This window comes from Paroedura picta, chromosome 16, assembly GCF_049243985.1.
Source record: "Paroedura picta isolate Pp20150507F chromosome 16, Ppicta_v3.0, whole genome shotgun sequence".
Taxonomy (NCBI): Eukaryota; Metazoa; Chordata; class Lepidosauria; order Squamata; family Gekkonidae; genus Paroedura; species Paroedura picta.
The window spans coordinates 21,763,076-21,788,713 of NC_135384.1; the positions used below are offsets into that span (position 1 = coordinate 21,763,076).

Here is a 25,638-nt window from a genome sequence, read left to right on the forward strand (position 1 = left end):
GAGCAAGATTCTGTGCCGTTGCCGCCCAATGCATCTCGGTCATTTCTGCGTTACCTTTCTGTGCTACAATGTTGAGAAATAATTGCAGCCTGTTTACACCAACTATGGAGCCTGCGGGAAGAGGGGTCAGCAGGTGTACGTTGGCGTTCCCTTGTTGTGTTTTGCTAGATTTGCTTGCTTATCTCATTTGAAAGTGTTGCTCCACAGGTAACTTGTGCGTACCAGTTCTTGGCCTTTGGCACCCAGCGGGCCAGATTTCACAGCCCAATTTACTGGAGAGCTAAAAGACACACCCCCTACCAGGCCCACGCATGGGACTTGTAAGAGGAGGGAGTCACAATACGTTCCAGAACCTTCATGAAACTTCTTAATTAGGTCTTTCCCCACATTTTCTTGGATTTTTCTATTCTTCTTCTATCTCATATCACTGTAAATAAGTCTTCACTGATTCGATGAGTAGCTTTTTGTATTCATTCATTTAACCCCCCCAAAAAAGATTCAATAATACTATTTATTTATAAATAATTATAAATAATACAATACAATAATACAATCAATGAAGACCCATTAACAACCCCTGTGCATGGCCTTGCCCCCTGAGGTCTTCCTGGGATCACTGATGCCCCTTCTCCTAAATTGGGCTCCCACCCTTTGCCGTGGCCCCCCCGTCCCCATCCCTGGGGAAACCACCAGCTCCCTTGCCTTGCATGGACGCCGTCTGGGTCTGCGGCTGTTGATCGTGGAGGCTCTGGCTGTCGACCGAGATGCCGCTGTCGCTGTGAAGCTTCTCCCCTTCTGGCGAAGGCGTCTGATTCGCGGGGCGGTTGTTGGCACCTTGCTTGTTCTGCTTGCAGCTGTTCCACCTACAAGGCAAAGCATCCAAGAGCCTGTTTTTTTCTCCCCGGGTCTCCTTCCCAACTCAAGGTGCGCAGCCCAAATTTGGCACAATGGCTGACTTTGGGTGTGGCACAGCCTTGCACAGACAGACTTGCACGCAGGGACTCTTTGTGATGTTGGCTTCCTGCTCTCCCGCTTGTGTCCCCCTAGCGATGACGATGGAGGAAATGCAACCAGTTGTAGGGCAAAGAAGTGAAGAAGCAGACAGACTGGCCATGAGGAAGCATGAAGAGTGGTCTTTAATTCAGATCGTACATAAAGCCAAAATGTGGACCGGTCAAAAAAACGTGTAGGCTTTGTTGCCTAAGCCAGGGGTAGTCAACCTGTGGTCCTCCAGATGTCCATGGACTACAATTCCCATGAGCCCCTGCCAGCAAATGCCTGCAGGGGCTCATGGGAATTGTAGTCCACAAACATCTGGAGGGCCACAGGTTGACTACCCCTGGCCTAAGCCATTGAAGATCTTTCCTGCAAGTAATTTCCTGCTTGTTACCGTTGTTCTGGTTCAACTTAGTTTGATGATTTGAGTCGTCCTGCAAATCAGCATCAATGTTTCATGTAAAACTTTTCACTATTTTTATTAAGCCACTGAGGCAAGCTGTGAAAACGTATCTTTTAACCGGTCCACATTTTGGCTTCATGTACTGATCTAAATTAAAGACTTCTCTTCTGCTTCATACTTCCTCGTGGCCAGTTTGTCCACTTCTTCCCTCTGGGAACTGGCCCTGCCATGCTGAACCAGGAAGCCTTTGGGGAAGGGTGAGTTAAAAATAAAATGTTATTATTGTTTATTATTAATAAGAACTGTGTTTTGAGATTCCTGAAGGAGTCTCAAAGTAGCTTACAATCGCCTTTGCTTCCTCTCCCCACAACAGACACCTTGTGAGACAGGTTCGGCTGAGAGAGCTCTGAGAGAACTGTGACTGACTCAAGAGCACCCAGCTAGCCACAAGTGGCTCAGAGTGGCTTACAATCACCTTCGCTTCCTCTCCCTCCAATCTGGGCGCATAAAGATGTTGTATAGGAGCGGGGAGAGAACTGCTCCTTATGGCACCCCGCATGGGAGTTGCCGGCGATGTGACTGGTTCTCTCCCATTATCCATGACCCCAGAGAAAAGAAAGCAGCCACTGAAGGACTGTCCCTCATATCCCGGTGTCGGCGAGGGATGCTACTCTTCCTGCTCAACTCCCTCATCCTTGTGCTGCTGTTGGTCTGCCCAAGCCTGAATGGCTCCATGGCTGTTCACAGCCTCATTCCTAAAGAGGAACAACGCATGAGCCAGGCCAGGATGTGGGAGTAGCTGGCAGCAGAGAGTCCAGCTTCCCCCACAGAGCATTGCTTCCTGTGAGATGTGCACCATACCAGAGTGGGAAAGCGTGCTGAATGTTTTGTTTACAGTTCTCTTTGGGTCTCCGTTGCACTCTATCTGTGAACAGTTTTGCAAATCCTGGGAATGAATGTCGCGGCCTTTGCTCTAGTTTGGGAGGCCACTCGATTCATGGGAAAGCTGGGGAGGAGAAACTCCAGGCAGCTGCATCCAGAGGATGTTGACGGAGACAAGCTGGTGAATTCAGAGAGCTCCCCTCACTTGACTCTCTGGCATTGCAAGTTCCAGAAGAGCAGCAAGGCTTCATCGGCTGATGCGGGGAAAGAAAAAGAATCTGGGGGCTTTCTAAAGACTAATCTCAGCCACGGGTCATGAAAGCGTGTGAACTTTAAAGCAGTGGCTGAAGATCTTCTGGGATTCCAGCTGATCTCCAGGTGGAAAAGATCAGTTCCTTTGGAGAAAAAGAACCCTTGAGAAGATGGGCTCTATGGCAGGGGTAGCCAACTTGTGGTCCTCCAGATGTCCATGGACTACAATTCCCATGAGCCCCTGCCAGCATTCGCTGGCAGGGGCTCATGGGAATTGTAGTCCATGGACATCTGGAGGACCACAGGTTGGCTACCCCTGCTCTATGGCATCACGCTCCATTGAAGTCCCCCCTCCCCTCCCGAGGCTCCACCTCCAAATATCCAGGTGTTTTCCGACTGGGAGCTGGCAGTCCCAGGGCCATGTAACTGTGGTTGTGCCCGTGCTTTTGTACGGGCACAAGAGAGAAGAGCAAAAGGCAGAGGATGGTGGCAGCAAGAAAAGGCACAGAAACCATGGTGGTGGTGGGCCTATCCCTGCATGTTCTCGTGCTGCTTGTATTTTTTTTTTACCCCGCCAGGAAACAGGCTGAGTGAACTCTGACCCGCGCAAGGTTATGCTATAATAAATTAGTTCGACTTCATGGTGCCACCAGGTTCTTTGTCATTTTGCACTTGCAAAGCTGACCACCATTCTGCGCTGAAGATGCCACCCAAGGATAAGGTGGCCAGATTTTAACATTGGTAAAGCGGGACACCATTGACCGGGGGGGGGGGGGGTTCTTGATTAAAAATTTGGTCTATATGGAGCAACAGAAAGTTTCATAGAATGCATAGAACGCAAAATAGTATTGTAATATATCTTTTAAAATTTCAACCTAAGTACAATTTGCCAGGTACCCCCAGATGTCCCTCCAAAAGTGGGACAATCTGGTCACCTTACCCAAGGAGTATGTAAGGACAGACAGTTCGGCTTGGGCTCTTTCCTGCCTCATTTGGATCCAGTGGCACTTACCTCTTGAAAGCAATGTATGCCACCAGCCCCACGACCACGGCTGCCAAGATGGAGCAGTACACGGGAATGAGGTTGTCCGGGGTGCCGCTGGGGACGACAGGCTGAGAGCTCCCCATCACCGTGGTCGCCAAGCTGGCCACGGTGCTGCCGAAACCATTGGTGGGCTCACTTGTGAAAGGGAGGGGGTTCTCAGAACTCTCTGGGTTATAGTCTGCCACAGAAAGACAAAGAAACAGAATGACCACGGAAGAACAAGTCTGGGAAAACTTAGACTGTGGATCAGATCGCTGGAGGGATGTTATTTCGGGCCAACTGGCACATTATTCTTATGTGGGTTGGTCCAGTGTTCCATCCAAACTGGCATTCTCTTCCCAACATTGGCCTGCCAGATGTTCACAGGTAGGACTACCTTATGTGCCAGCTGCTCCCTAGTGGCAGTGACTTCCACAAGTCAGCATGTTTGAAGAAAACCTACACACCAGGGGTAGTCAAACTGCGGCCCTCCAGATGTCCATGGACTACATTTCCCATGAGCCCCTGCCAGCGAATGCAATTCGTGGGAATTGTCGTCCATGGACATCTGGAGGACCACAGTTTGACTACCCCTGCTATACATGGTTACGGAAAGTACATTATGGAATCTCACAATGTTCAATACAACTGAGCAAACAGGGGGCGCGGCGCTAATTTGGATCAGAGCATCCGGTCGTTGCCCCCTCTTCATTTCCCGAATTCAAGCTGTGCTCCCATAGCTGGCATTAACTGCACTGCCCTCTAATGACGTCACTGGAGCAATGGTTATCATGCCAGCGCATGTTACCGAACAGACAGACCTCCCCACTCCTCCACTGAATTTGAGTTGATTTAACACGGAAGAGATCTCTAAGCACAGGTGTCGAACTTTCTCAGCAGGATTTGTGTGGAGCTTTGCTGGAAACCCCCCCCCCCCCCAAAAAAAGGTACCTTCAGTGATCTCTGAGTCTGCGTCATCGGTGTTGGGCTCCAGTGGGAACGTGGTGGTTGGTAAAAATCGGGGGTGAATCTCTGCCAAGGAAACACGAACAGAAGCTTGGTAAGGCTTCAGCTACAGCCTTCATTCTGTCTTACTGAAGATCCCGGTTCCCAACAGGGCAAAACATAGATCTGGTGTCACAAGATCCAACCCGAGTTCATTGGGAATTGTGAATGCACACAGGTGCAACAAACGTGGGTTTGCTCCTTGGTGTCAAGTTCAAATTCTCTCTCAGGTAGGGAGGCTGCCTAGAAGACCCTGGGCCAGCCATCTCTAGGGTTGACAGGTCTGTTTGTGCTGTCGGTGGGGGATTGGGGGGCACTTACCGGGACCGAGGAGAGATGCTGCAACATGCTGACATCACCCAGAAGTGATGTCAACATGCTGGGGGCATTTGGGGCAAAACCCTATGGTAGAATTAGCTTTTAATCATTATGTTTTTCCCAAAAGACAGAGCGTCCCCCTGATGACCCCAATGTGTTGACATCATTTCTGGGTGATGTCAACACGTCACACGTTCTTGCGGTTTGGGAGGGTGAGCTGCATCTGGAAAGCAGGGGATCCCCACCTAGACCAGTGGTTCTGGCTACTGCAGTCATACCAATGCAACATAACCTCCCTCACTAGGTTGTTGTGAAGGTAAAATAGAAGGCAGGAGGAAAAGCAGGGTAAAATGTACTGAACAAATAGTTTCAGAGTTGAAGTTATTTTTAGATATACAGACTCTAGAATTAAATCATCACAATTCTTTTAATTCTTTTAAATTCTGCAATGCTGGTCTTCAAATTTTCAAGAAGTCATTTCAAATTATACATACACAAGCACACACACACACAAACATACACACACACATATATTCCCATACTTTTTTTTTAATGCCAAGTTTTATTTACCAACTTTAAATGCTTTATGCTTTTCTAAGTTTTCATTTTTTAATCTGCCTTGGGCAGGGTTCCCTGGAAGGGTGTCCTAAAGAATCTCGGGATAAATATTTTCAGTTTTCAGGGCATTGATCTGAGAAAGCAGAGATACACAGTTTTCATGAGTGCCATATCTCCCTCCTTGTAGATATAGATGAGGCGTTTCTCTGTCTGTGCTTCTGTATTTGCAGACCTTGTCTTAAAAACATTATTAAAGAACATTCTTTGAAAAGAAGTGGTTTAATTGCACACGGTTCTCCTTCCTGGTGCTGCTGTGTGGCTTGCTCCTTCTCTGCCCATCCAATCCCATCAAACACTGCTCCTCTGCAGAACTGGGCAGTGTGCAGGACGCTTTGCCAGGGCTCCCCGTTGCCCATTGCAAGCTCTTCTGCCATCTGCCTTGCGATTTCACAGGCCTTGTGTTCGAACAGCCTGCATTATACACAACTTCTCTGACCAACACGTCTCAGGCTTGGCTTTTGCCCTTTTAATAGAAAAGTGGGGTTTTATACTCTACTTTTCCGTAGCTGAAGGAGTTTCAAAGCGGCTTATATACCTTCCCTTCCTCTGAGAGTTAAATAGGGCTGAGAGAGCTCCGACAGGACTGCTCTGTGAGAACAGAACTATCAGGACTGTGACTAGCCCAAGGTCACCCAGATGGCTGTATGTGAAGGAGCAGGGAATCACACCCGCTTTCTAGATTAGAGGCCAATTCTCTTAACCACTAAACAAAGCCCTGGCTCACTCTTAAACAGACTTGACTGTCCAAGACAGGGGTAGTCAAACTGTGGCCCTCCAAATGTCCATGGACTACAATTCCCATGAGCCCCTGCCAGCATTCACTGGCAGGGGCTCATGGGAATTGTAGTCCATGGACATCTGGAAGGCCACAGTTTGACTACTACTGGTCCAAGATGTCATGGAGCACCCTGCTATAGATCCATTTAATGTGCATGGGTGTGTCTACAGAACTGGGCCAGGCTCTCCAATTCCCCACTGAATCTACAACACACCTTCTGGCTTGATTCCCCCCTCCCCTTTCAAGGTTCTCTCTTGACCCACCCTTGCTTGGATTTGTAATTGAGCAGTGCCAAAGGCAACAGCTGTTCCTTTTGCTCTTCAGCCAGCCCAACTTTCCCCACCTGGAGGCCTGTTATATCACACAGACGCTTACTCACCTTCAGTGGAGAAGGCTCAGTGATTCAGCTGCTCCACCCGTCCTCAAGGGAATCCTGAGATTCCATCAGGGTGTCCATATGCATCTTCATCCCCAGCAACACAGGCTCTGCTGTACTATTATTGACTTACTATATTTTTAGCTTGATTTTCAGCTCCCAAAACCGGTTTTCAAAGTGCCTTACAGCAAGTAGACTCGAGTCCAGTAGTACCTTAGAGACCAAAAAGTGTTTCAGACATTCCAAACGCATTGGAGAATGCGCATCCAATGCACTTTAGACGCAGATTTTCCTGTTTTGCACAGGAAAATCCAGCTGCCATAGCATGCTGAAAGTGCATTCTCCAATATGTTTGTGGGTAAGCTTTTGAAAGTCAAAGCTCCAGGGATCTTTGAATCTCGAAAGCTTACACCCTGAAACTCCTGTTTGTTTCTAACGTACTACTCAGGGGTCCCCAAGAATCATAGCTTATCTCCAGACTACAGAGCTCAATTCCCCTAGAGAAAATGGCCTCCTTGGAGGGTGGACTGCCTTGGAGGGAGTGACATTGCACTCAGCTGAGATCCCTGTGCTCCCCAGTCACCATCCCCAAATCTCCAGGAGTTTCCCAAGCTGGATCTGGCAACCCTACTGCTACATCCCCAGTCAGTGGCTGTGGGGGGACACAGGGGGGGGTCCTGGCCAACCCAGGTGCTGCTGGTCTCAAATCTAACTCTTCTGCTGCAGACCAACATGGTTACCCCCTGAAACTTACAGCAATGAGAGCCAGCATGGTTAAGAGTGGAAGATTCCCCGCTCCCCCACATGCAGACGGCTGGGTGACCTTGGGCTTGCCACAGCACTGAGAAAGCTGTTCTGACTGAGCAGGAATATCAGGGCTCCCTCAACCTCACCTCCTTTACAGGGAAAGGGAAGGCAAATATAAGTCCGCTTGAGACTCCTTTTGGTAGAGAAAAGCTACATAGAAGGACCAACTCTTCTTCTTCTCCTTCTTCTTCAATGAACATCCAGTACCAAGTTAACTCATGTTGCTATTCACCATGCATAATATCTACAACCATCTGCAGTATTCCTTTTCCGGTATTTTTTAAATTGTCTGTTTTGATACTGACTTTATTGTGGTCTCTTGTAGAACTATTTAAAAGTGGGTGTCCCGAGATTTCTTCCATCCTGGCCACCGATCTCAAAAAGGCCTACCCCCAACTATACCGACTAGAGAGCAAACAATCATACTTCATAGCAAACATCTGCAATGAGATTTTCCTGCATGGTCAAGAGAGTTTCATTGTGAACAATGGCTATAAAGCCTAAGATAGAGCAACATCAGATTTCTGGCTGAGTCCAGATTTTTACAATTCAAATCTGATTCAAAAGTTTCATTCATTCACTCACTCACTCACTCACTCACTCACTCACTCACTCACTCACTCACTCACTCACTCACTCACTCACTCATTTATAAAATCACCCTCCTGTGGATTGTATTGAATCATAGAATCATAGAGTTGGAAGGGGCCATACAGGCCATCTAGTCTAACCCCCTGCTCAACGCAGGATCAGCCCTAAGCATCCTAAAGCATCCAAGAAAATTGCTTTACTCTGTGTAATTTGCCTTGCACCCCAGATAGAAGGGCATACTATAATGTCAATCCATACATCAATCAATCAAAATATTTAATTGTGAATGTACTTCATTTCATATATTCAGACTGCCACTCTTCCTTTTTGACTTTTATCTAATAAGAGATTGTATGTTGTAATAGAGTCTTAACTAGTTTCTGGGAGATCCAGGTTTGAATTCCCACTCTGCCATGGAAGTGTACTGGCATGACCTTGGGCTGGACACCCTCTTTTAGCTCAGTCTCCATCACAGGGTTACAAGGGAAGAGGAAAGAACAACCCTGTAAGCTTCTTTACACAGTAAAGTGTAGAATTTACTGCTGGAGAATGTAGTGATGGCCAAGGGTAAGGTAAAGGTAAAGGTATCCCCTGTGCAAGCAGCGAATCATGTCTGACCCTTGGGGTGACGCCCTCTAGCATTTTCATGGCAGACTCAATGCGGGGTGGTTTGCCAGTGCCTTCCCCAGTCATGACCGTTTATCCCCCAGCAAGCTGGGTACTCATTTTACCGACCTCGGAAGGATGGAAGGCTGAGTCAACCTTGAGCCGGCTGCTGGGATCAAACTCCCAACCTCATGGGCAAAGCTTTCAGGCAGCTGCCTTACCACTCTGCGCCACAAGAGGCTCTTGGCCAAAGGTACAGACAGCTTTAAAAGGGGATTAGAAGAAGTGTTGTTTTTTTATACCCAGATTTTCACTACCTGAAGTAGTCTCAAAGCAGCTTACAATCGCTGCCTCTTCCTCTCCCCACAACAGAGGTAGGTAGGGCTGAGAGTGCTCTGACAGAACTGCTCTGTGAGAACAGCTTTGGCAGGACTGTGAAAAGCTCAAGGTCACCCAGCTGACTGCATATGGAGGAGCAGGGAATCTAACCCAGCTCTCCAGATTACAGGCTGCCACTTTTAACCACTACACCAAGCTGACAGATTCATGGACGAGAGGTCTATCAGTGACTACTAGTCATGGTCACTAAAGGGAACCTCCATGTTCAGTGGCAGTCAGCCTCTGAATACCAGTGCCCCGGCTTCTGTGCCCTGTTGTTGGCCCTCCAGAGTAACTGGTTGGCCCCTGTCTGAAGCAGGATGATGGACTAGATGGACCTCTGGTCTAAGCCAGGAGGCTCTCCTTACGTTCTCATGTCTTTCATCATAAGGACTAGAAGACTTAAAAACGGGATAGTTATGATAAGTATTCCAGTAATGTCAGTAAAAAAGAAAGGGCATGTTCAGCCGGGAAAGTGGATTTGAGAAGGAGAGGGCCTCATAGGCATGTAATTGATGCTGGAGAGAGTTCTCTGGCCTTTTTCCAGGAGTGCAGAAGAGGCAAATAGGGGACGGATTGCGGTTGGACTCTCATTCTTCTCTTATGCCCTTGGAGGGAACGTTCAGGCGGCGAGATCCATAAGTACAAATCCCACTAATGTACAATAAATGGAAGACGGCATTAATCTGGGAGAGGAAACATGGCTGCTTGGGCAGAAAAAACATATCGGGGCCTGGATCAATCTTTCAATTTTCTGCTTTAATGTTTTTCTGCTGCATTGGGCTGTGTATTGTTACAGGCTGCTGTGATTAGATCTTGGTTTGTGACTTAGTTACACTTCATTCAAGAGGCTCCGTTTCTATCGAATGAAAAGCAAGATGGTTTTTTAAAAAAAATGACGGCGATTACGGAGAGGCCAGCCCCACGCTCCCAGAGCACTCTCCGAAACAAGTGCACAGTGAGAGACAGAGAAGGGGAGCGCCGAATAAATGGGGGTTGTGGAGCAAAGGAGACAGGCGGTCTATTGTCGGTAGGTCTCTTTGCCTGGGGGGCTGTGAAAAAGGGCAAGGTTGCCACAAGCCGGAAATAGCCATGGCCGGAATGCTGCTTTGAAGGCCGCGGAGAGCCAACAGGCAACTCTCTGTTCCTGAGGATCCGAGGAGAGGGACGGAGGCCAGGGTCGTGGTCCAGTCCTCCTCCTCCTTGGCCAAGAGCTATTGTTGGCGTGAGCTTGCTTCTTCTCATCTGGATTTCAAACATTTCTGCAAGGGCCCCCACCCTGGGGGAGATCACGGGCACAGGAGCCCTGGCCCAGGCAAAAGGGACAGATTGTGGAGCGGAAGAAGAGGTCTGTCGTCCAGGTCCAACTTGCAGGTCTGCAGGGGTGGCATGGCAACTGGCAGGATTCTGGGTAGAGCAGGGACATGGGGGGCACCTTCAGCGACTGTGTGGCATCACTTTCAGGGGAAGCCCAGAAGTCATAGACGCACTGGGAACTCGACGGTAAAGTGTCTGGCGATTTCTTAAAGGGTTTTGATATAATTTCCAGTCCTGACATTACTGTGGGGTTTCCCCCCGTGATTCCCTTGGAAACAGGAGCTGGGGGTGGTGGATCGCCCACCTTGGATGGAAAACAGGAGCTCTGGCTTCTCTAGAAAACACTCAATGTCCGGGAGGGTGCCTGAGAGCCACAGGGAATAGACATGGCTTATGGGGAGTTAGTAAAGGCCTATGTGTTGGAACAGACAATGTCTGGTGTACAAAGATGAGAAGAGAAGACCCTGAAGGGGGCAGCAAGAAGGCTGTTAGATAGGTCAGAGAGCTCAGGACCTTTCTACCCTGTTAAGTGTGCTTTCTTGTCTGTCCCTAGATTGCTACTCTTAGGCAATGTCCTCCTTCTTCTCGGAAGCTTCTCCACTCTCTTTCCTTTAGGTAGCCTGTCCTTATCTCTCCTCTGCACTATCACAGTAGTCAAGTCAAGTCAGATTTTATTGCATGTAGCCATAGGCCATTACAATACAAAAGGAAAATATAAAAGGATTTAAAACATTTCAAATCAGTAATAAAAAGAATGTGCAATCTCAGACAACAATCACTTAACATCACTATCACAGTATGTCGTTCCATAAATAAATCCTTTTACCTCCTTTATCCTAAAATACAGCGTGTGCCTATCTATGACTTATTTACCCCGCTAAGACTAGGCTGCCCACCAAACAAAATAGTGTTGGAATTCCCCCCACCCCCCAGTTCTGCCTCACAGTACACCCACTCAGCTCGTATCGAAGCCCCTTCCATAAACTCAGGGGGAGCTGAATTTTGTGGGCCTGACTACCCTGAGGTCCCATATATATGTTAAGTCATAGGATTAGCCCAGTCTTGTCTGATCTCGTGAACTAAGCAGGGTTGGCCCTAGTCAGTATTTGGGTGAGGGGCCACCAAAGAATGAAGGGACACCATGGAGAGGCAGGCCATGGAAAGGCAGGCCTTGGAAACCCTCATGTCAGCTGGGACTCCCGTCACTTCCTGCCAGCACCACCAAGAAGGTCCTTATATCTGCATGTGATGGATGAGGTTGAGCTGGGTAGGGAAGCACTGAACACATGAAGTCGCCACAAAATGAATCAGACCTTTGGTCCTCTGAAAGTCTTGTCTAGCCGTACTGGCAGAGCCCCATGTCTTCAGGGCCCCACGTCTTCCATGTTACCTCCCTCCTAAGTGAGCTCCTTTGAACATTTGGCCATGCAAAACCGCAGTTCAGCACCCAAAACCTCTTTCTGAACTTGAAGAACACAAGATCCTGCATAGAGCAGGGGGTTGGACTAGATGGCCTGTATGGCCCCCTCCAACTCTATGATTCTATGATTCTAAGGTGATGGATGAGTCTTTGTGACTAAATCTGCTCCTGCCCTTGTGATCATTTTCATACAACCTATTGTTGCCTTTCTGGTTTTCTAGCAGATAACCACAGTCTCTTCATTGGCCCATGGGCCCAGTTCCTGCTGCTTTAGAGCCCAGTCATTAGTTCCCCAATCTTTATTTAAAAAAAAAAATTAACAGTAGCTTGTGGCCTGATTTGTGTTCACGATTTTTTAAAATGTGATAACATCTTATGCGGCAACCATGGGGGAGATCTTTAAGATATGCAACGAAAAATGTAACAGAAATCCATTATGGAGGTAATTGTTGACCAACAAAATTTAAAGGACACAGAGAGATGGATTGTAAACATTGAGGAGGCCGGGTACAAGGTGCACACCTCACTACTGAGCCAGACTCTGTACGGTACAGTTACAGGCAGCAACCATTACGCTCCCAACATCCCTTTCCAGTTTTTTCCATTCCACACAAGCTCGTATTGCTTTCAGTGACATCTGCTAGGTCTACGGGGGACTTGGAGTTCTCCCAGAATTACAAATGCTCTCCAGACTACAAAGATTGGGTCCAGTGGAGGAAATGGCAAAGTTAGAGGGTCAACTGCACGGCAACATGGCCCTGCGGATCTCCCTCCCCTTCCCAAACTCTTTCCTCTCCATGCTCTTCCCCCAAATCTTCAGCAGTTTCTCAGGCAAGATCTGGGCCAGCTGGCAGTTGGAGGACCCTGTTCTGCAGAAGAGTTTTCCTTACCCCATGGCAGTACGCAGGCCTTCTTCCCATGAGGGCTGCTGTGACAAGTGTCCTCAGGTCAAGCTATCCATGATTCATAGAATAATAGAGTTGGAAGGGACCTCATGGATCATCTAGTCCAACCCCCTGCACTATGCAAGACACTCACAACCCTATCGCTCATCCACAGTAACCTGCCACCCCCTTGAGCCTTCACAGAATCTACCTCTCTGTCAGATGGCTCTCCAGCCTCTGTTTAAAAATGTCCAAATATGGAGAACCAACCACCTTCCGAGGAAGCCTGTTCCACTGAGAAACCGCTCTGTCAGGAACTTCTTCCTGATGTTTAGACGGAATTTCTTTTGCATTAATTTCATCCCATTGGTCCTGGTCCATCCTTCCGGGGCAAGAGAGAACAACTTTGCTCCATCCTCTACATGGCAGCCTTTAAAATACTTGAAGATGGCTATCAGATCCCCTCTCAGTCATCTCCTCTCCAGGCTAAACAGACCAAGCTCCACCAACCTTTCCTCCTATGTCTTGGTCTCCAAACCCCTCACCATCCTTATTGCCCTCCTCTGGACACGTTCCAGTTTGTCCACATCCCTCCTCAACTGGGGTGCCCAAAACTGAACACAGTTCTCCAAGTGAGGCAGAGTAAAGCGGTACCATCCCCTCCCGTGATCTGGACACGATACTCTCTTTGATATAGTCCCAAATCCCATTTGCCTGTTTAGCTTTCAGCTTTCCTCTCAGCAAGCGCTCTTTCACACTCAGCCATTAGAATGTTTGTGAACATTCACCGGTGCCAACCCCTCTGGAACTTTCTCAAGCCCTTACCTTTGCACACGGCGTCCGATTCTGCAGTGCAGTCCTTAATCATGATTTCATTCTCCTCACAAATGGTGCAAGGGAAACAGGGGTCCACGTGGTTGGCATCGTCCGAGTAGGTCCCCGGGGGGCATTCCTCGCAAAACGTGTTCTGGTTCTCACTGCATCGGAACACAAGGCCAAAGCCCACTTCGCAGACCGTGCACTCTTTGCAGACGCCTCTGTCGTCCTGATAGTAACCGTAAATGCATTTGCAGACGGTGTTGTCTGATTCCACGCAGGGTGCCAGCATGCTCTGAAGGCCCACACACTCCTTGCATTTCTTGCATGGCTCCGTGGCACTCACCGTGTCTGAATAGCTCACACCTGGAACGGATTGGGAGAAAAGGATGGAGGTGAGCTGCAGCCCTGCCAAGAAACATTTCCCCACTCACCTGAGAGTCCTGTAAATGCATACTGAGGGCCAAACCACACGTTACAACAGGGGCAGTCTAGTGCTGTGGTTAGAGCAGGGGTAGCCAAACTGTGGCCCTCCAGATGTCCATGGACTACAATTCCCACGAGCCCCCGCCAGCATTCGCTGGCAGGGGCTCATGGGAATTGTAGTCCATGGACATCTGGAGGGCCGCAGTTTGACTACCCCTGCATTACAACATACACAGGTCAGCTAGATTACAGCTGCAGCTTCAGGACATTTAAAAAGGCCCTGATTTGATTTGGGATCGTGGCAGGGTTAGGGAGATTCTCGCTTTCCCTGACGCTGTTTTCTCAAGCCAAAATGATACCCAGGCATTTGCCCCGTCATGGGGTTGGGTGTTCAAGCAGCCCGTTTTGATTAGCTGGAGAGACAGATTTGAAGAAATGTCAGCATGACATGCAAATGACCATTGTTTCCTGGTCCTAGGACGCTTTGGAGTGGCCTCAATTTCTATCACCATTTTAAAAGAACCTCTTGCACACAGGGAATCATTTCGCCAGCAACACAACTTTCTAAAAGGAACGTTTTGGGGAAATTGAAGAATCCCTCACTGCTTTGTGATTTTGGGTTGGACGCAAACCAGATATTTTGATACTGGACATTTTTCTATTGGATCAATATGGTCTCTGTGTGTGTGTGATGTAACAAGCTGCTTACAGTGCTATTTTTAAACCGAGCTCTGCTGCTGTAAGTCTGCTGCCGGCCAGTCCAAGGTTGCCAACCTCCAGGTGAGGCTTCAGCATCTCCTAGAATTACAGCTGATCTGCAGACTGCAGGGATCAGTTCCCCTGGAGAAATGACTGCTTTGGAGGGGGGACTCTATGGTACTGTACCCCACTGGGGTCCCTGCCCTCCACAAACTGCACCCTCCCATGGTTCACCCCCAAATCTTTACACCGCCCGTGGCGCCGCGGGCGCCACAGACTAAATAAAACTGTAAGCCCTTGGAAGGCGGGCTGTGTCCGGGATGAGGAAGGGTGCCGATTGGCCCCTTCCCCCGGACAGACTATCGGAGGGACCAATCGGCAGGCGCTTTGCGCCTGCCGATTGGTCCCTCCGATTCCTTGCCGGAGCAACTGCGAGCCGCGCATAGCGCGGCTCACAGTTGCTCCTTGGCTGGTGGCCTGACACCTTGGGAGGTGCGAAGCGCCTCCCGAGGCGTCAGGCCGCCGCCCAGGGAGCCCCCAGCAGCCGCCCTGCGTGCAGCTGCCGGGGACTCCCGTCCCTTATTAAAACGCACCTTAGAAAATGGCTGCCGAGGGACCGCAGACGGAGCCGCCGCCCGCAGCTGCCTGCCGCTCCACCTCAGGCCGCCACCGCCGACACTCCAGGACTCCTGCCACTCGCCAGCCGCTCGCCAGCCGCTTGAGGTAGTCCCCCCCCCATACCCACTCTCACTGCTAGCGCCCATTGCATTTCAAAGTGCAATGGGCTATATTTCTAGTCTCCTATAATTTCCCAAATTTGGCAACCCTACCAGGTTTGAGCCTACAACCCTCTTCCATGAGACTTTGGGAGGTGGGGCATAAAGAAAAGAATCCTAGAGTGGGCCATACAGGCCACCTAGTCCAACCCCCTGATCAATGCAAGATCAGCCTAAAGCATCATGGATAAAAATGTGTCCCACCGCTACTTGAAGACTGATAGGGAGGGGGAGTCACGATCTCCTTGGGCAGTCAACAATGCATCTATATCCTTTCAACCTGTAACCTAGAAATGACATCAGTAATGGTCTAGGAATTTGTCCAATTTCTATGACAAAACCCACAAATATCAGGAAGATCCCTGTAGCATCTGTTGGAACCCAGAAGTAACCTGAATGTATTGCCAGTGCTCCCCACCCCCACCCCTTGGAGACGACAGAGGAGAGTCAGTGGGAGTTTGTCCAGTAACAGCATGCAAATACCAGACCGCCTCCAAAGGATGCAATTCTGTGTAGGATGGCAGTGCAATGGCTCCTGATCCGTCCTTTCAAACAGAGGTTTGCAAAACAGCTGCACAGGCCACTAGGCTGAGCTCATGGGTCACATTTTAAGAAGATGCAAGGAAGGGATACCCTGCAGATGCTGAGTCTCAAAAAGGGACTGAGGTGGCTTCCAAACTGAAAATTCCCAAGTGACACAAATGCTGATGTATAAAAAACATCCACTGTCTATTTTATAAATAGTAATAATATCCCCAAAAGCATAAGGAAGTGTTGCAAGCTCTAGAATGGGAAATACCTGGAGATTTGGGGGGTGGAGCCTGGGGAGGGCAGGGTGTGGGGGCAGGGAAGGATTCCAGGGGAATATAATGCCACCTTCTAAGCACCTGTTTTCTCCAGGGGAATTGATCTCCATTGCCTGGAGCTGAGTTGTAGTCCTAGGAGATCCCCAGGTCCCTCCCAGAGGTTGACATCCCTAGTTCATCAGTTCACACACCTCTTGAGCCTGTTCATCTGGTTACCCTTCATGTATTCAAACAGGGCAGGATGATGCCATGGCGTTTCACTCATTGACACACACACACACACACATTCTCTCACTTCCTGTTGCGGTAAATAACAACTGTGCTTCAATTAGGCACGTTTTTGGTTGCTTGGTTTCCCTCCCTTTTCCGTTCATAGCAAAGCATGTCTAACAACCACTAATAATGGTCCCTCTCCACCTCCCACCCCCCACCACCCCCACCCCCGTTTCCTCCCCAAATTAAGCAATTGCACTGCGACCCTCCAAAGATGACAGGAGGCCTGCTTAGAGTTTGTATAACTGTGCCCGATGGCCAAATTCACTCGCTATTCATCGCGGTGCGGCTCTAATCAGCTCGTAACAATAAAATGGACGGGACTCCCTTGCAAGCCTCTCCTCGGATGAATCACACGCTGGCGAGCATCATAAAGTACTTTGGAAGGCCTGAAGAGACCATATATTATGATCTAATGGGAAGTTAAACTAGCGGAAGGAGCTAGGCCTGTCCGCTGACTTCAGGTTAAACATTTTTATTTCGATTTCAGCTCAGGGCTTTGGCTCCAGTGAGCTGTCTACCTCTGCTTGGAGAAGAGAGGATGAGCTCCGGTTTCACATGTAGGTGAGGCAGCGGCAGAGCAGGGGGAGAATCAGTTCCGGGACCAGGGTGGCTTTTCCCATCGCACGTTTGCAATAACTAAAGAAGAAGCATAACCAGAATTCTCCTTTCTACATACCCTATGGCAGGTTCTAGCACTGCCAGCCATAGCTGGCACACCAAGAGACACTGGGGGTCAGGGCAGGGGTCTCATCACAGATAACTACGTAAGCCCCAAACCACATAAATCAATCATGACTAGATGGGGGGGGGGTTAAATGAATGCTAATGTTTGGCATTGGTCTAAGCCAGCCTTTCTCAACCTTTTGACCATTGTTCAGGCTTTGAGAAACCCCGGAAGTGATGTCAGCAGCCACACCTCCCTGCCATACCCCTGGCAGCCCAGAGGTGGCACCACTCAGACACTTCCACCAAACATGACATTATGGTCCCCGCCCCCCCCCCCCATGCCAGAAATGGCCCAGTCACCTACTTTGCTGGGCCCAGAACAGGGATGGGGCAGACATCTGCAGCTGTCACCCCCTGCCACCCTAAACCAAGGCAGCTAAGTTAAAATAAGAGTATTTACTCTGGTCGCTACCAAATGTGATGAGCCTCATCCTTTATGACCAGGCCCTCGCCCCTTCCCACCCCCTCCATTTTGGGAGGTGGGGAGTAGACATAACCATATATAGTCATACCTCCTGATAAATTTTTAATTAAAAAATATATATTAAAAGTTAATTAACTCCAGCCCAATAGGTGAAACCTTTCCGGGGTTGTTGCAAAACCCCAGGGTTTCACAAACCCCCTGCTGAGAAAGTCTGGTCTAAGCAGCCCTTCAAGATATTAATGGCCACCAATCTGTTTGGTTCAACGTCACTTGAGCATGTGATCAAACCCAGTTCAGATGGGTTCAGCTGCCAAACTGAACAGACCTGCTGATTTGCTCCACATCAGATCGCCACAAACACAGCAAGTTGAACGTGAAATTGAGGCCTCCCTAATTCCAGCCACATCCTTCTTCAACAACAAAAAATGCTGAACACATTTCTTGTGGCAGAAGCTTCCATGAGCCAGAGCTCACAATGGCCAAAGACTTGTGCTGTGAGAAATCTGTGGTTCCGTGGTAGAGCATCTGCTTGGCATGCAGAAGGTCCCAGGTCCAATCCTTGGCAGCCCCAATGAAAGGTGGAAGGCCTGAAGAATATGGGACCCTGAAGAACTGCTGGATTGACTAGACCAGTGGTTCTCAACCGCCCTAGTGCCATGAGGAGGCCAGTGCCATGCTACCGCCGCCCACTGTGGCCACTGCCGTGGCCTCCACTGCGGCCACAGCCACCATTACGACTCCCGGGAAAGGGCCAAATGACCCCTCAAAGGGTTGCGACCCCCGTATTGAGAACCACTGGACTAGACAATGCTGCTGACTGATGTACCAAAGGCCACATTTAATACAAGGCAACTTCACGTGGTCATGTGTTCATCTTTAAGGTTCCACAGGGGTCTGCATTAGTTTGGTTACACCAGACTAACATGGCAGCAGGAAACAGCAGCACAATTTCCTCTCTCCCTTTTCTCTGACCCGTGACCATGATACAGCACCCTGCTGGTCAATGAAGGGAAAGCCCTGAGTCTTGTGGGAAAGCTCTGGTATCCTTCCAAAAAGCCAACCTTCAACACAGCAGCTGCCGACATGAAATGATGTTCGTGCCCCATAAAATCTGCCAGTGGAAAATACAGCAAAAATGCTCTCAAATTAATGCCCAGCGTGCTGCTCTGATCGCTATACATTACAGTGGGGGTCTGCTTTGGTGGGGAAGGTTTTGTTTGATTGTGCATTCGGTTGCATCTGTTTCCCCTCAATTAGCTATGGGAAAGGATTAAGATGGTGGTGTCCAATATAAACATTTAACGACAATGCCAAAAATGGCTGACCTTCGCCTGACCCCCGTCTACATCCCCCTCTTCTTTGGTTTCAGCTGCTTTCCACAGGGAATTAGAGCTTGTACGTAAAGCCGTCTTCCTTTGCCTTGCCCCGCATCCCTGAAAGTCTTCCTTGCCCCCGCTTTCCTCCTCGCGATCTTCGTTTCCATCCGTTCCCAAAGGTGTGGAGAGAAGCAGTGGCCGCTTCAAAACATAGCTGCCGGTGGCGGAGGGCCACTGATGCAGCCCTGCAGGCACCTGATTGCTGACATCCCACCATTATGTTCAGATTCTTCGGAACGGAGTTATTCCTCTTTGCTTATGGGCTGGTTCCCATCCTTATTAAATATTTGTGCTCAGACGGGAAAATAAGGAAGCAGAAAGTACAGACAGCTTCATTCTGTGTACTTTTAAATGGAAAAGAAGTTCTGAAGAAGAAGAGTTGGTTTTGTTACCCGCACTTTTCACGTCCCGAAGGAATCTCAAGGCAGCTTCCCATCGCCTTCTCTTCCCTCCTCCACAACAGACACCACGTGAGATAGGAGGGGCTGAGAGAGCGCTGATAGGACTGCTCTGTGAGAATAGCTCTAATAGGATGGTGACTGGCCCAAGGTAAACCAGCTTTAGGTAGGGAGGCCAGAATTTTCATATAGTTTCTACAGATCTGATGAGATCCAGTATGCATGGGCTGGCCAGGTCAGGGCTAGCTCTGGGTTGGTTGGTGGAGCCAGGGCTTGGGAAGGGGAAGGACCTCAATGGGGTAATGCCATAGAGTCAGCCCACCAAAGTAGCCATTTTCTCCAGGTGGCTAGATCTGTGTTGCCTGGAGATCAGTTGTCATCCCAAGAGATCTCCAGCCACTGTCAGGAGGTTGGGAACACTAGAGGAAGCCCCAGCGTTCTCTCCCCAAAGGTGCTGGACCTAGTCCCATGAATCGGCCCTTGATCGCCTCCTCTGAATTCGTGGTGCAGTTGAGCTCCCCCCTCCCCTCCTCCTGCCCAGGGCATGGCATTAATCTTGAATGAGCTGCACAATCTCTTGGGGACGTTCTCGGGGAGATCACAGTTTTCCCCTGCAGAGTGGCAGGATGCAAAGACTCTCGCCCGGCAGATTGAACATCTCCCTCTGCACATGCCCTGCTCTCATTTAAACTTGCCCTTGGCTGTCACTACCAGCGAGGCAGTGGCCTTTGTCTCCAGCCCCACCCCTCCACCCCCGTCCCCGCCAGGCTGCTGCTCCCCCCTTGGAACTTTCGTCAAGAAGTAATAAGTCTAAATTGCAGGAAGAAACATTGAGGTTAAACTGCAGAGCAATTTTGGGATCAGGAATTAGGAAGGGTTTGAGGGAAGGCGGTTGGAAAGGTAAATAGGCAGGTTATCAAGCAGGGCAGACTGAAAGTTTATCCATTTGGGTCAGGTGGGTTGAAAGAATCATGCAGATCTACCGTCCTTTTTGAAAAATCACCAGCAGCCGTTGGGATTTTGCAGGGCTTTTTTTTTTTTGATGGCAGACAGTAGGCGCCAGTAAGGAGTGTGCTGGTGGTGAAGGCAGGCAACCTCATAGGGCTTTCGAGGGAAGATATATCCAGAGGTGGTTTGCCATTGCCTGCCTCTGAGACAGCATGCTGGCAGCCCTTGTCGGCCTCCCATCCAAAAACTAGCCAGGGCTGACCCTGCTTAGCTCCAAAGAGCAAATGAGATCAGGACAGACTGGGGTATCCAGGGCTGATTCTGCACTTACTTTGTTTTTTCTGCTGTCGACCCTGCAAAATGCAGATTGATTTGAACCTGGGTCTTCCTCCTTCCTCTTCCCCCCCCCAACTGAAACAGAAAGTTTTCTGCACTTGATTGGGGAAGCTCAGAGTGAGGAGGGGAGCCAAGCGCAGCAAGAGGCTCTTTCTTTTTTTTCTTGAAGGGGGGGGGGAGAGAATTGGAGACAGCAGCCTCACAGAGAACAAGGAGGGGGAAATAAATCCAAAAGGACCAATCTCTGCTGAGATATGTGTGGGCTTCTGGAGTGCAGTAACATTCAATCAGGGCAAAAAAAAAGTCTTGGGAGGGAAGTCTTGCAACCGGGAACCAGGAATTCTTTGAACTGATGCCCTGGCCAATCAGGGAAGACTGCTTTTGCTGCATCAGCGTTGCTGACATGGGGCAGGAAGTTAATCTGCAAAATGCAGAACATCTACACTATACAGGGGGATTAAAAGATGGGTCTTCAAATATAACGACTTATATCTGCTCTTGGATATCGTGGGGGAAAGTTAGGGTCACTGAGGATCAATCATGGATGTTGCAGAGGGAAAATTAAAGTGCCCCAAATCAAAATGGAAATCGAATTCAGTGCAGAGGGGAGGGCTTTATTTGAGCTGGGAGAGGATAAAAAGCAAAGTACAGACTCGACCCAAGTTAGGACTAAAGAGAGTGACCTAGTGGGCATCCAAAACAACCTATGGTAGATAGGATCTGAGGAGGGAGAAGGAATTGGTAGAAGCTGGCATAAGTTGGCAACATAGAGAACTAGCACCTTTGTTAATACCTCCCCTCAAAAACAAAACAAAACAAAAAACCACAACCCTGGGATTTTGACCAGAGCAGTAGCACTGGAGGAGAGAGGCTTAAATCCTTTCTTACTATGTTATTTCCTCCAGTCTAAATTATTCTATGCCCTTGATATCGGCTTCAGTTTGTAAGGCATGGCTTGGAAGCCAGGAGGAGATGGGGGAGCAGAGACATGGTGGGCTGTTGCCAGCAATAATATATCAGTTCCTGGGAGAACCAGAAGTGACATCACACCTCTCTAGGAATTGGCAGAAACTCTATTGTAAAACCATAGTTTCTGCACTAGAGAGGAGTGATGTTGCTTCTAGGTTTTCCCCAGAAGTGACATCATGCTCAGAGCTGCGTCAGGAAAAGGAAGCTGGAGTGAGTAAGGCATGATTGACATGCATGTGTTCTTTATACAATGTTGCTGCAATGCAAAAACAGAACCCCTGGGCAGCTTTTCTATGGAACTTTTTATTTGTTGGAAATTTACAAATAATATATTTACAAAGCCTCCCGCATTGCAAAGAGGAGGTGATTGTTCAGTGCACAGGTTTGGTTGTTCAAGTGTAGCTCACGCTTATTTGCTAGGAGCCTTTCTATATCAATGCAGATTCTCTGCCCAAATGGGTGTGTCTCAACTTGTTTATGATTTTTGGAGTAATTTCAGAGCAATCAAATGCTAATTATAAAAAAACGTTAAACGGCAACTATTTTTTCACCTTCGAGTGGATGGATTTTCTCAGATCCATACAAAAGATTTTCTTGTGGGGACTGAGTATCTGGTGGGAGTCTGACATCACTTCCGACCACATCTGTAAGACTTCTAAAGCGGCTGGGATTCAATCACAGATATCTCTGCTCCATACCTGTTCCAATCCTCAGGGAACCCCCCCCCCCACAGGCACAGAACTGCTGACAGAACAAGTTCCAGATGTGTCAAGGAAGTAAGCCAAGTTGCATTGTAGCATGATAATAAAGAAACACAATCCAAAATCTTTAGCCTTTGGAGATCTGTGCAAAAATTCCTACCAAACATGGCCTCAAATAAGTTAGCCAGATACTTCTGAAGAGCAAATCTCCAGTTGCATACTGTCAAACCCAATACATATTCAAACTCTCTTTCACTTTTTCAGCAGTCAGATGAGACACTCGATCAGGGTTTCCCAACCATGGTACAGTAGAACCGTATGGTACTGGGAAGGGCCCTCGATACCACAGCTTAAGGGTTTTCAAAATGTTAGTTGGGGAGATACCTCCACCCTGTGCCTGCTGTTTCTGGCTCCAAGCAAAGAGGAATATAGGTTCAAAGCCCTGATACCTACAGGACCACCTTTCTCATTACAACCCACTGTGCTCCCTAAAGTCATTGTCTAGAGCCTCTTGCAAGATGGCTCAATTAGAAGTCACCAGGGGAAGGGCCTTCTCAGTTGTGGCCCCTATGCTGTGGAATGACACTGTGCCCTGCCAGACCTGTTTAGTTCCCACAGGGAATGCAAAGCTGAATTATTTAGGTTGGCCTTTGAAGGGTAACCATATGATTGGGCTATTTTAGTAATGGTATGCGGATAGCCACGTGTTTTAACACTTTCATGTTAATAGTTTATAATTATTATTTGCTTTATGTTGTTTTTATCTCACCATAATGCTGTAAAAAGACAGTGATTGGCCCAAATTCCTGCATGGAAGAATGGGGATTTGAAATCTGCTGTAACCCAGATGACATTCTAGCCTCTGCAGTACACTGGTTTTTATTGCTGGAGATCCTGCTCTCTGTTCCCCTTTTCTGAAGTAAGGAAGTTGTGCCCCTAAGAGACAGAGGTCAGGCAATTAAATGCTAGTTGAACACTAGATCTGTCGAGGTACTTATAAGCAGGGGTAGTCAAACTGCGGCCTTCCAGATGTCCATATACTACAATTCCCAGGAGCCCCCTGCCAGCAAACGCTGGCAGGGGGCTCCTGGGAATTGTAGTCCATGGACATCTGGAGGGCTGCAGTTTGACTACCCCTGCTTATAAGCATTCTTTGTTCACCTACCAATCCCTTAATCTAGCCTGGGGTGCCAACAGGCCTGGATAAACATGTCTCACTTCCCTAACAACGGCTTAATATACAGAAACGGGCAGGGAAAGCTTTTCCTGGGACGGAGCTAAAGAACATCCCATTAAGCTTCTATTAAAAGGAGAATTTTCCTCCAGGCAGTTGGCAACCCTACCTCTAGCGTGCAGAGCTCGGTTAAACACTCGACTTCATTTTAATTCATCTTGACATCTGAATGCCAGCACTCCGGTGGCCGAGAGTTTGTTTACTCCACATGGGCCATGATTCTAAACAAGGATTAAACCAAAGTTTAGCATCCTGGTTTCTTGGGAGTAAACAAACATCAGCTGCCTGCATCCAGACTTCATCGTGAACTGGAACGAGATCATACCAAGAAGTACACATTCAAGTCCTGCACACTGGAAGAGGAAGAAGGAGGGAGGAGGGTGTGTGTGCACTGAGCAACCAACTGCTTCCGTACCCCATCATACAAGCACTCCAGCTTGCTGTGATATCTGCATGTAGCCAGGGCCTTTTCTGATGTGACACCGACACCCTGGAACTCTCACACTAGCAGTGCCAAGTCCTCCCTGGTCACTGGCAGGGGATGGGGGCAGGGTCACCAAGTCCAGGCTGAGAAACTCCTGGAGATTTATTTTATTTATTCATATTTATATACCGCCCTCCACGAAAGAATCTGGGTATGGTATGTGCCTCCCCTGTAAAGCATACTTACTGTGGAGGTAGCTCAATGGTCTGCCCTAAGGTCACACAGACACAACAGGCAGGATGTAGAATCCTAGAGTTGGAAGGGGCCATACAGGCGATCTAGTCCAACCCCCTGCTCAATGCAGGATCAGCCTAAAGCATCCTAAAGGATAAGGATCTGTCCAGCTGCTGCTTGAAGACTGTCAGGGAGGGGGAGCTCCCCACCTCCTTAGGTAGCCAATTCGACTGCTGAACTACTCTGTGAAATTTCCCCCCTGATATCTAGCCGATATCGTTCTACATGTAGTTTAAGCCCATTACTGTGGGTCCTATTCTAAGTGATAATCTTTCAAATACTTAAAGAAAGCAATCAGGTCCCCTCTCAACCTCCTCTTCTCCAGGCTGAACATGCCCAAGTCCCTCAACCTTTCCTCACAGGGCTTGGTCCCCTGGCCCTGGATCATCCTTATTGCTCTCCTCTGAACCCTCTCAATTTTGTCCACATCCTTTTGAAGTGAGGCCTCCAAAACTGCACACGGTATTCCAGGTGGGGTCTGAGCAGTGGAACTATGACATCTTGTGATTTTGATGTGATGCCTCTGTTGATACAGCCCAAGACTGCATTTGTCTTTTTTTACCACCGCATCTCATTGTCTGCTCATATTTAGCTTACAATCCACAAATACCCCAAGATCACCTTCACACACAGGGCTACCCAGAAGTGTCTCTCCCATCCAGTATGCATGCCTCTCATTTTTGTGACCCAGATGTAGAATTCTACACTTCTCCTTATTAAATTGCATCTTGTTCTCATTTGCCCACTTTCCCAGAGTGTTCAGATCTTGTTGAACTCTATCTTCTGGGGTATTCATTACTCCTCCCAATTTAGTGTCACCCAAAAATTTAATGAGGAGACATCATGTCTGTTATCGTTTCCGTTTTAGGGAACGAGCTAGTAGCTGTGTTCCACATCACTAACTGCATACTTTTAAAATGCTCTGTTACTCTGCAGATGTGTTTTTCTGGAGGGACCTAGGAACAAGTCTAGTCTGAAAGTCCCAACAGAAACTCATCCTTAACACGCCCGCGGCGTGCGGGCGCCACGGACTAAATAATTTGTTAAGCCCTCAGGCGGAGGGCTTTGTCCGTGATGAGGAAGGGGCCTGATTGGCCCCTTCGTCCTGACAGACCATCAGCTGGGCCAATTGGCAGGCACGAAGCGCCTGCCGATTGGCCCGGCCGATTCCTAGCCTGCTGAAGGAAGCAACTGCTTCCTTGAGGGCAGCCTGACGCGTCGGGAGGTGCGAAGCGCCTCCGACGCGTCAGGCCGTTGGCAAGGGAGCCCCCTTCCTCTCTCACCAGCCCCCTTCCTGATTGCTGCTTGGTGCAGAGGAGATGGTGCCGGTCGCTCGGCTCCACCCCTCCATGGG

The 25,638-nt window shown here is 48.8% G+C and overlaps 1 protein-coding gene across 1 annotated transcript in view; it reads right to left on the reverse strand.

The window, feature by feature from the left end:
* NGFR (nerve growth factor receptor) overlaps nucleotides 1-25,638 on the reverse strand; it is a 59,358-nt gene that overhangs the window by 5,628 nt on the left and 28,092 nt on the right. The window contains exons 3-6 of the mRNA XM_077313979.1: nucleotides 13,481-13,837; nucleotides 4,509-4,589; nucleotides 3,546-3,756; nucleotides 703-863 (exon numbers count right to left, since the gene is read on the reverse strand). Coding sequence (XP_077170094.1) covers nucleotides 703-863; nucleotides 3,546-3,756; nucleotides 4,509-4,589; nucleotides 13,481-13,837 — 810 coding nt within the window. The remainder of the gene's footprint in view (nucleotides 1-702; nucleotides 864-3,545; nucleotides 3,757-4,508; nucleotides 4,590-13,480; nucleotides 13,838-25,638) is intronic.